At 48.3% G+C, this 11,808-nt stretch overlaps 1 protein-coding gene across 1 annotated transcript in view; it reads right to left on the bottom strand.

The window, feature by feature from the left end:
• Positions 1–1,521: 1,521 nt before the first annotated feature.
• CPXM2 (carboxypeptidase X, M14 family member 2) overlaps positions 1,522–11,808 on the bottom strand; it is a 146,726-nt gene continuing 136,439 nt past the window's right edge. Inside the window, exon 14 of the mRNA XM_019940194.3 lies at positions 1,522–1,693. Within this exon, the coding sequence (XP_019795753.1) occupies positions 1,668–1,693 (26 nt within the window). The 3' untranslated portion in view covers positions 1,522–1,667. The remainder of the gene's footprint in view (positions 1,694–11,808) is intronic.

Here is an 11,808-nt window from a genome sequence, read left to right as displayed (position 1 = left end):
TGTACATGTCTGGGCTTCACGGTGTGTCAAATCAGCTCCACGAGCAAGTGGTCCAAAGGGACAAGCCCAGCGTGCAAGCACTTATCAAACCTCTGCTTGTCATTTCATGATTAACATATAAACAAAATCATGCAGTATGTGACTTGATGAGCTTGGGTTTTTTTTCACTCACATAATGACCTTGATGTCCACCCACGTTGTTGAATGTTAACAGTAGTTCATTCCCTTTTATTACTGGGTAGTATTCCGTGGTACGGATGTATCACAGTGTTTCAATCCATTCATCTGTTGATGGATATTAAGGTTGCTTCCAGTTTTATTACAAACGAAGCTGCTGTGAACATTCATGTACATGTCTTTGTATAACATGGACTTTTGTTTCTCTGGAGTAAATACCTGTGAGTGGAATCGCTGGATTATTTAGTAGGTCTAAGTTTAACTTAAGAAAATATACCAAACTATTTCCATTTTACGTTCGCACTAGTAGGATGCGAGAACTCTAGGTCGACCACATCCTTACCAACATTTAGCGTGGCTGGTTTTCTAAATTTTAGTAATTCTCTGACATATGTCATGGTATCTCGTTGTGGTTTCAATTTGCATTTCCCTAATGACTAAGATGTTGATTCCATTTTCATGTCTGTTTTGCCCTCCATATATCTTCTTTGATATATAGAATCCTAATATAAAGCCTAAAACCATAAGACTTGGAGAAGAAAAAAATATTTGGGAGCTCAGGTTAGACCAGTATTTCTTAGATACAAAATCAAAAAGTATGATCCACAAAATAACAAGTTGAGAAACTGAACTTCCTAAGACTAAAAACCCGCATTCAGAAGGCATTTGAAGAGAATAAAAATGCTGCCGCTGTTTTTATTTCATTTTATAGAAGAGTATATGCTGTGTCTCATAAAGATGAAGTGATCGGCCTAAGGTTACTCGCCTAGAACACGAGGATCAGACTTTGAGCCAGATTGTGAACCATCCCAGGTTGCATACTCTTCAATGGTTATCCTCTAGTATTTCCTTGCAATGTACCAGCCTCAATTTTCCCTTTAGAAATGGGTGCAACCCTTTAATGCACTCTCCGGTAACTCAGAGATGGTGAAACACTCTGAAACATTTTCAAAGGCCAAAAAGAGAAGAACAAAGACAGGCATGTTTAGAAAAAATCTCAACCACTTAAATACTCAGAAGAGCTCCATCAGTAGACTCAACACTGCATCCTCGAAGTCGATGAAATGATCACTCCTTCAGCCTCTTAGGAGGAAATGGTGAGGTGTATTCTAGAAAAATGGTTTCCAGCCAAGACTTCAAAGGTGGTCCTTCCCTCACAGGTGCTCAAGGACCCCGCTGTGTTGGCTTGCGGAGGAGGCCAAGTCTCCAAGCTGGGGCCATGAGAACTGTCAGGTGAGACTTGGCTGGATCAAGTTTGCGGACTCCCTCACGGCACCAACGGCAAGGCTCACTGGACTGGCGGTAGGAGGAACCAGCCCCTCTCCACCTCCTTCACTTTACTTCTCATCCCTCAGCACAAAGCTTCATCTCATCGTGCTTGCAAAGTCCACACTGAAGGCAACTTCTCTTGGATCATCTTCTAAGTCTGCCAGGCTCAGCCCCACAGGGATGCAGAGTCCAAGATAAATAAAACACATCTTAGCATGTGCTCACCGCAGTCCTCTCCACACAGCTCCTGCACACACGAACCAAGGTTAAAATAAGCACCAAAGGAGATTTTGAAGGGAAAAAGAGGATGCAGATGGGTGCTCAGAGAAGAAGCTGGTAGAAGGGAAAGAAAAGTTAACAACAATTCGCTTAGTCTGGAAGTGTCAGGAGGGACTGTGGAGAAACACAAGTATAATAGGAGGTAAAGGGGCACCATCGTTTCAAAGCACCACTGCTTTTATAGACACCAATATTTTAATCAGTATTACACCATACACAATATAGATGAATTTTCCGTAGATATCTTTCTCTTATAAGAGAATTCACAGTCATTACTAAGCATTTTGTATGTGTCAAGCACTTTCTAAAAATTAGTATATTTCATCTTTTAGCAGTCTGGAAATGTTGGTATTATGATCCCCATTTAAAAGATGAAAAATTTCAGCTCATAGAGGTTAGGGTCTTAGACTTACTAAGTGGCAAATCTAAATTCAAACTCAACCATTCCACTGTACCTCAGGGAGGTTTCTGTCATGAAATGGATAAAAGTCACTGGTATAAACCAAATTCTCCCGGGGTGGGGGAGGGGAGAGGGGGTTCATGATTAACATAGAAAAAGGAGGTAGTTTCATGTGAAGAGACCACAGTAGGTAGAAAGGCAGGAGTGGAGGATACAGTGAGGGGTGGCTGAAGGTTGGTGGAGGGGTTTCTGCAGGAAAAGGGAAGCAGGAACTTGGGGGCATAGCAAAGAGTCCCTAGGTCTTTGGTCGGGCTGCCTGAACCTGAGCTGCTGGAGTGGGATAACGGAGTGTGTTATGGGAACTTTTAGCTATGGGCTGGCTCTCTCATGCAATCATTTCAAGCCAGCCGAGGGCACGGCAGGGGGTGGGGGTCCTCTGGGTGCTCAGCAACAGTCAGACTCTCCTGTTCAGGGACCCCAAGTTAGGTCCATTTGCTCCTAGGAACTCTGGTCCAGCTGGTAGCTTCTCTTCAGTCTTCCTGGACTGTGGCTTTTGGCTGAAAACAAACGTGGCACCCAGACTGTCTTGTGGTCACCCCAAAACTACCTGAGCCCCAGGCTCACCTGGGGATCAGCTGGTTCCAAAGCACAAGTAATGCCAGATCTCCCTGCCCTAGAATAACTGACTCCAGGAATTCTGTAACACTGCCAAGACATTTCCATGGGGATTGTGCAAAGTCATGTCTCCAGTTTCTAAAACTGAATCTACCTTTGGTCAGGTTCAGGGTCAGGAGATGAGAAGGGAAATCAGCAGGTTAACAGGATGACCTACATTACCACTCAGGACTGTGCTTTTATCCTTCACAAGACCCTCAAATAATATCCATGTTCAGCCCTTCTTTACCCCAATCCAGAGTTAGGGTCATCTTGAGATTGCACAGTACAGTTTTATACAGAAATTCTTCATTAAAAAAGAAAACCCACAGCCTGAGTTTTGATGGCAGAAATGTGCTATTACAGGTTCAAGAGTTTCTTCTCTTCCTCCCATTTTCTCAGTCAGGAAGGACATTCCACTGGCCATGCAAAGGCTCATCAGTAGATTGAGGGGGTTTGGAAAATACAAGCTAATAAGGTGCATCTGTGAATTGGAGTAGCAAGCAAGACGAAAACCAAAGAAATGTGTCATCTGAGCTGGTTCCCTGCACATCCAGTTGTCCCCAAGGCCCTGCTTCCCTCTTCTCCCAAAACAGCATGTCCTCCAGAGCCCTTAAATGTCAGGGGGGGGAAAGGGACTTCCCCAGATCATAAGCGGGGCTAGCAGGGAGAAAAGGTGGGCGGTGGTACCTGTCTACAGACGCTGTTCCTGTAGACCCAACATGGGGGCTATTCCAATTCACAGAGTGTAGTTAACTTGGGGGCTTATACGTGTATTCCCCCCAAACATCCCCCATACAGCACAGGCACGGGGTACACCTGTCAGGGAGACACATTTCCTCGTGGGGCTTGTGGAATCTTATGAATCAGACTCAGAGACAACCTTAGCACTTGAAGGGAACACAGAGGCCCAATGACGTAAGACGGTTTTATCAAGATCACCGATAAGATGTTGCGAAGACCAGATCACGGGTTCCTGCTCCCAGGCAGGTGCACGGTCAGCAGAGAAGACACACATTCCACACGCACCAGGGTTAGAGCAGTCCACAAGGCTGCGAGAATCACCGTCTTCACAGGGCTGACAGGTTGCTTCTGCAGCCCAGCCATCCTCTTTTTCTGGGAACAACCCGACTGCCCTTTGTAGAACCACCCTCTTCCCCATTCTCCAACCATGTTCTTAAAATGGGCGTGATCCCCTCCCCCCGGCCCTGGAGGTGGACATGTGACCCAGGCCCAGCCACTTGGAGCACTGCATCCCCTGTGCCAAAGACATTGGGTCAGAGATGGGCATGTCCCCCTGTGAAATAATAAGAATATATATTTATATTTATACTTATATTATTTATATTTATATGCGTGTGTCTTTGCTCTCTGTTCCTGCTAATATTTGGTCTATGACCCTGGTTCCTGACACACAGAGTTCCTAAATCCCTTGGAACTTCCTGGGTGAAAGGAGCACCTTTCGTTTTTTTTTTGTTTTTTTGTTTGCAGTACGCAGGCCTCTCACTGCTGTGGCCTCTCCCATTGCGGAGCACAGGCTCTGGACGCGCAGGCTCAGCGGCCATGGCTCACGGGCCCAGCCACTCTGCGGCATGTGGGATCTTCCCGGGCCGGGGCACGAACCCGTGTCCCCTGCATCGGCAGGCGGACTCTCAACCACTGCGCCACTAGGGAAGCCCCACCTTTCGCTTTTATGAGGTGACTCTGGGTGGGCTTCTGGATGGGGACTGCTCACTGGAAAGATGAAGCCATGATTAGAAGCTTGGGACTTTCAGCCCCACCCCCAATTCTCCACAGAGGGGAGAGGGGCTGGAAGTGGAGTTAATAATTGATCATGCCTATGTGATGAAGCCTCCATAAAAATCACTAAAGCATGGGGTTCAGAGAGCGTCCAGGTCAGTGAGCACATCCACGTGCTAGAAGGGTGGGGCACCCCAACTCCACAGGGACAGGAGTTCTTGTGCCCGGGACCCTTCCAGACCTCTCCTTATGTATCTCTTTATCTGGTTGTTTATCTGAATCCTTTATCATGTATTTTGTGATGTAATAAACTGGTGAACATAACTAAATGTTTCCCTGAGTTCTGTGAGCTATTCTAGCAAATTATCAAATAGAAAGAGGAGGCCGTGGGAACCCCAAATTATAGCCAGTCGGTCAGAAGTGTGGAGGACAACCTGGGACTTGTGACTGGCCTCTGAAGTGCGGGCAGTTTTGTGGACTGAGCCTTAACTGCGGGTAGATAGTGTCAGAACTGAACTGAATTGTAAGACATCTAGCTGGGGTCAGAGAATTGGCTGGCATGGGAAAAAAAACCCACACCTGGAGTCAGAAGTATTCAGTGTGAGGGTAAAGGAAAACAGCATGTTTTTCCTAGGCACAACCCGAATTTGAAGAACCACTGTCAATCCAAAAAGATTTCTTGGAATTATTAGGGGAAGGAGCTCTCCTCTCCTGGTGTTGAGCTGGTAGGATGGTCTGGTACTGCTAAGGCTTATCCCCGACAAAATATGTTGAGAACCCTCCCACCATGAAGCAACTTCAGAGAAAATCAGAGACAAGGTATGAAGAAAGATTTCCCATGACATCATCTGCACCCAGATCCAACTATGCCTGATGTCCACTCACTCCTTGAAGTTTCAGCTGCATCGAATGAATTCAATCAATTCCTTCATATCTTAAGCCCATTTCAGTTGTGTTTCTATCACTTGCAATTAAAAGAGCCCTGACTTCTATCATGAGGATGACCCTACGTACCCCCTTCAAATGGAGCTACCCTTGAGAAGCAAAGTCAAGAAGGAACAAATCAAACCCCTTTCCTATACAGGACCTCCACTTACACTCAGACCACTCCCAGCTGTCAGTTCTCTCCTCTTCTCCACCCCATAACCAACGCTACTTCCCCTCCCCTGCTTGCACCTCACTTCAACCCCCAATATCCCAAGTCCTTCTACTTTGCCAGGCCATTTTGAGCAGCCATCCCCGTCTCTGTCCCTTTCCCTCAGAGTCATTTTTGGTGCCAGGAGCCACAACTCTGTGAGGGGCCTCTCTCCTACTCCCTTTCCTGGCCCCAGGGGAACACTTTTCCTTCCTGCATCCCTGCCAGGAGAGAAGAATTAGGCAGAAGCAACATGTAGCATCTTATCGAGCTTTTCTAGGACATAAAAGGAAAAAAGTCCCGAGAAATATAGAATATAGCTTTTTCTTTGGAGGACTGGTAGACAGTGGCAGTTACAAACAAGTTTAGAAGACAGAAGTTCCTTTATTTGAATCGCTTAGAGACAATATTACTTGTTCCCCCAAAAGGTTAGTAAAAAATCACCCAAAATGTGATCTTGGTAAACTCACCTCTTCTTAGAGCTCATGTTCCCCACTGACAGCCAGTTTTGGGGAGGGGCTTAGGCTGTAATTGAGTTAAATGCTTTGAAGAGATGGGATCAGACTCTAAAAGTTGAAATAAAGGTACTCCTTGTTTTCCAGAGTTATCGATAGGATCTTAGAGGTTCTATGCACTGGGTGTTTGGAGGTGGGGTGGGAAAGAGCAAAGGAAAGGAAAGGAAACTCTAGCAGAGCTTTAGGTCAAATCAGAAGTTACAAACTCGTGCCCACAAACCCCAGCCATTATTTTTATTTGAATTAGTGACCAACATGTAACTCCCATAACAATCCCAATTTCTGGCTTTTCTTGAAAACCTAGCAGAGCTAGTAACTCTGGGCCACCTCTCCGTGTGGTGCTCGGTAATTCCGGGCTGGGAGTACACGCTACAGATGCCCTGTTCCCGGCCTGGCACACCCAGCCGCCACCCCGTCCTGCGTCTCAGCTTGAATGAAAGCAAGATGGCGTCTCCTCTCGCAAATCACCGCCTGGGAAGCCGGTTAGGGCACGCGGGTCCTGTGAGGAGTGACCGCAGCCTTTCTGCTGGTAGGAGAAGGGTGGCAGCTGTTACAGCAAGGCCCTGCCTCCCCCCAGACCTCCTTCTCCCTGAGGGTCCCCCCAGCCTCCCAGGAGGCCTGTCCCCTCCACCCCACCCTGCGCCGCGCACGGGCTGGTACAGCCACACTCTCGGGCTTGGAAAGGTAGGCCTGTGTGGGCCCGATTAACCCCAGACCGTGTGGAAGAGGGTCTGGGGCTGGCTCAGACACCCCTTTTCCTAAAGAAGGACTCCAAATAGAAGATGGAGATTGGGAAGTCCTAATTCAAATCTTTCTTTAAAGAATCTTAAGGAAAGGAAGCCCCATGACCCTGTGAAACAGCCTATAATCAGAAAATGGGAAGGCTGCATTTCCGCCGGTGGCTCAGTGATGCTGGCTGTTCCCAGGGGCTGGGTGTGAAGGATGCCATTCCGGGGCTGGCACACCCTTTTCATGCCCCTGTGAAGAAGAGAAAGATGGTGCTTCCTCTCACAAACTGCTGCGTGGCCCCAGGAGCCCCGCTAAGACGGGCGAGGGAGTCGCCTTTCAGGGAGTGCGTGGGGATTTGTAGAAATGACTCTCTGACCTGGCCTTGCACTAATACCTAGTTCTCCAGGGCCTCTGGGGTTCAGGAGGGCAACTCCTCGTCGTGTGGAGGCTGGAAATTGCCAAGTGGTGACAGCTAAAGGAACCCCTAGAAGAAACTCCCATTTCTCTCGCCTACAGTTATTTTCTATCGCCTGATAAATGTTACACCCAGAACTCACGTCAGGAACAAGAATGTAAATCAGCCTCTGGCATTTATGCTGAGTGGGGTGACTGACAGTAAGTTAAGTGTGTAAGCTGATAGCGTTAATTTTTCAGTAGATTGACGCATCCCCAGGAGAACACGCAGTTTCTTTTCGGGTCACAGCTACTGTCGACCACATTTTTCTTCCCACAGAAGGTACATTTCTTTTTCATAAGGATATTAGGATATAAACGTTACATGAAGCATAGGATACTTGCCTTTTTACGTATATTGTAGAGATACGTAAACAGGCAAGGACTAACACTTAGCTAATTATAGCCTTTGGTTGGTTAAACCACGCTGGACAAATCCTCTGTACGTCTGACAGGCACCAGTTGGGACAATTGTCACATCTTTGAATCCATTTCCAATGTACAGAAAAATGCCATGCTTAGCCCCCAAAAGTATAACCAATTAATAAATGGTAGCATAGGCTCCGCTCCTGAGAAAATGATGACTTAGGCTTTCTTCCCACTAGCACAAAGGGGAAATAGAGGGTTTTTTTCGTGAAGACCCTTAAGAGTACAAGAGAATCCTGCTTGAAGACAAGCTTTTGTTTTTGTTTTTGGCGGTACGTGGGCCTCTCACTGTTGTGGCCTCTCCCGTTGCGGAGCACAGGCTCCGGACACACAGGCTCAGCGGCCATGGCTCATGGGCCCAGCCGCTCCACGGCATGTGGGATCTTCCCCGGACCGGGGCACGAACCCGTGTCCCCTGCATCGGCAGGCGGACTCCCAACCACTGCGCCACCAGGGAAGCCCTGAAGGCAAGCTTTTAAAATGTTGTAACAGCACCTGGGTTTTTTGTTTTTGTTTTTTGGTTAAAGCTCATGGATTTACTCAGCTCGGTTCAAAGAGACGTGGCCTGAATATGGGTGGGATAGATGGGGGAGATCCATGGCAGCCTTGATGAGTCATGGCCTTGACTTCAGTCCTATCTAACGAGCGGAAAGCAAGGATTGGCTTGGAAGCACCAGAGGGCCTGTTTCCAGAATAAAGCAATCACCAGAGATGTCTGCAGGGAACACAGGCTGGGTGTGGTGGGAGAACACGGCCTACAGATCAGCGTCCACTCTGTGTCCATTGTCTCTGCGGGGCCGGCAAACATTTATTCACCAAATATTTGCTTTTCTGTCTCCAGGCGTATTGCCTTCCTGCTTTTTGAAGTCACAAACCACTACTCCTAACGTCCTCTTTTGTTTTTAGCTGAAGATGACATCCAAGGTGAGGGTTGCAGCCATTTCGGTGACTTAGCTGTCCTGGGCCTCTCCCACGTACATGTGTTATTAAACTTTGGTGTGATTTTCTCCTGTTAATCCGTCTCATGGCAATTTAATTCTTAGACCCGCCAGGAGGACCTAGTACAGCAGAGGGGAATTTCCCCCTCCCTGACACCACCAGCTTAGCTGGACCTCCTAGGGGTGGGGGTGTGTTTTTCCCAGAACATCTTATTCCTCCGCAGTTAGAGGACACCCATCTCCTAATCTCACCCCCCCCCCCCCCCCACCCCGTATCCCTTCAGGAAGGCTTCAGATTTACTGGCCTCCTCTCTCCCTCCAGAAATCCACTTACTTGGACCAAGATGTTTACATCCTGTAGACCTTTTTCCACGTGTCCTTCCTGGGTGACTTTGACCTGCAAATTAGCTGAGCGCATCCGTACATTTGACAAGGAATTACCTCACCTGATTTCCTGCACCTGTGAGCTCATGGATGGTCTATAAGCCACAGCAAACCCACTAGGGCACCACTAAGAACACCCCGAAAGTGCCATTTCCATAAGGACAGAAAGCAGCTCTTGGCAGGAAAGAGGTCTCTACAGGGCCCTCCCCTTTGTCCTGTCACTAACTTTAAACCGGGCAGCCCCATGCTATACTCGTCTCCGGCCCTAGCACACCACTCAGATCTTTTGATCACACAGTACACCTTGCCTAATCTGTTGGTTCTTTCCATAGATCGAAGAAGTAGAAATGAAAACTAAGTAATTAACAGATGACAAGGTCTCTTCCCCAGCTTCCCCTTCAATAATCTCGTGAACAAACTGTGTGAAAAAGACAGCATCTAAAGAAAGATCACGAGGAATCAACAAGCCTGCACACAAGCCTGCATGCAGTGGGGGAGGGCCACGACTCTGACCCCCCATCTCAATGATTAACTGAGATTACTTCCCTTTTTCCTTTTGAAAACTGTCATGGCCGAGCAAGATCTTCAGAGGTGGTTTCTGGGGGACACCGAGTCCACCATCTCCCCCAGGTTGCCAGCATTCTAATTAAAAGCAACTTTCTGGGCTTCCCTGGTGGCGCAGTGGTTAAGAATCCACCTGCCAATGCAAGGGACACGGTTTGGAGCCCTGGTCCGGGAAGATCCCACATGCCGCAGAGCAACTAAGCCCGTGCGCCACAACTACTGAGCCTGCGCTCTAGGGCTTGCAAGCCACAACTACTGAGCCCCCGAGCCACAACTACTGAAGCCTGCGCGCCTAGCGCCCATGCTCCAAAACAAGAGAGGCCACCGCAATGAGAAGCCCGCGCGCTGCAATGAAGAGTAGCCCCCGCTCGCCGCAACTAGAGAAAGCCCATGCACAGTATTGAAGACCCAATGAGCCATAAATAACTATATAAAATAAATAAATTTATTTAAAAAAAAAGATGGAGGGGCTTCCCTGGTGGCGCAGTGTTTGAGAGTCCGCCTGCCAATGCAGGGGACACGGGTTCATGCCCTGGTCTGGGAAGATCCCACGTGCCACAGAGCGGCTGGGCCCGTGAGCCATGGCCACTGAGCCTGCACGTCCGGAGCCTGTGCTCCGCAACGGGAGAGGCCACAACAGTGAGAGGCCCGTGTAACGCAGGCAAAAAAAGGTGGAAAGGCAATGCAAACAAAATAAAATTTTAAAAAAACAATAAAAGCAACTTTCTACCAACATCTGTCCCTCCCACCCCCCCTTTGATTTTCAAGTGGCAAGCAGCTGGACCAGATTTGGTAACATTTCCTCCCCTGCTGTACCCCTGGCCTCAGCACAGTGCTTGGGGAACAGTAGGCTTCAGTCAATCTGTTAAGTAAATGAGTCAATGAACAGAAATGTTCAGCCCAACTTCAGTTCACTTGCTGTCCTCCAGTTACCTGTGGTCCAGGATTCCTTGTAACCAACAGCGTATCAGGGAGGTGAGGGGGCAGAGATCACTGGGGTCTTCACTAGTGCAGGGCATCAAGGTGGTGAGTTCAGAGCATCTTCCACTCAGTCCTCACATGCATGAGTCAGTTTCCCGGGGTTGCCTTTCTCCGGTTGCAGGTGCGTTTGGCGACCAGCACCAGTGCCCCTGGGTCCACCTGTCATCTGAGCTTCACACTGACTTCCTGTGGGCAGTGTCCACCTCAAGGCTCTGTGTGGCTTGCATCTCACACTCGGGCCCTTCTCTGATACCGAGGAGCCCACCAGCCCTCACACCAGCTTCAGCTTCCTGTCCCTCATGTGGATAACAGCGGGAGGCATCCACCTGCTTCTCAAAGATGCTGGGGGCATGAACCGCCATTGACAACGGCAGCAACCTTGTCTTGGCCTCTCCATCCTGCATCACTTCCCCGGCTTCCTCACTCCTGTTCCCTGGGATCACCCCCCTAATAAACTCCCTGCACCCAGGTTCTTGACTCAGACATTACTTTCAGGGAACCCCAAACCAAGGCATAGAGTTAGACAAAATATCCCATTGTGGACCCTTTTCTGCTCCAAATTCCCACCTTGCAAACCTTTTAATTATCCTTTTACTAAATGCTATTCCCTCAAAATTTCTGCTTCTCGATACACTGAAAAGAACTTAGGCAAGTTACTGACAATTCCCAGGCCTCATCTGGCCCTCAGTAAAAGGGAATAATTACACCAATCTTCCCATTTCACTGCTGTCTTGGGGGACAGCCTAGGCAAGCTGATGCTTGAGCAATGCTTTCAAAGGGACCAGAATCGCCAAAATTAGGTTTACAATTAAATCCTAAAGTGTGACCTGCAGTTTCTTGATTTAAAAAAAAAAAAAGGCCTATTTATCTTCCTTTCCTAAGAACTAAAGAATTTTTCCACTCCATTTATTAAAAAAACGTTTTTAACATGCACACTTTTATTTATTTTATTTATTTATTGTTTTTGCAGTACGTGGGCCTCCCACTGCTGTGGCCTCTCCCGTTGCGGAGCACAGGCTCCGGACGCACAGGCCCAGCGGCCATGGCTCACGGGCCCAGCCAGTCCGCGGCATGTGGGATCTTCCCGGACCGGGGCACGAACCTGCATCCCCTGCATCGCCAGGCGGACTCTCAACCACTGCGCCACCGGGGAAGCTCTTAACA

Source organism: Tursiops truncatus, chromosome 16 (genome assembly GCF_011762595.2).
Source record: "Tursiops truncatus isolate mTurTru1 chromosome 16, mTurTru1.mat.Y, whole genome shotgun sequence".
NCBI classification, from domain to species: Eukaryota; Metazoa; Chordata; class Mammalia; order Artiodactyla; family Delphinidae; genus Tursiops; species Tursiops truncatus.
The sequence above is the reverse complement of the archived record's forward strand: the minus strand, read 5'-3'. Positions and strand labels throughout refer to the sequence as shown.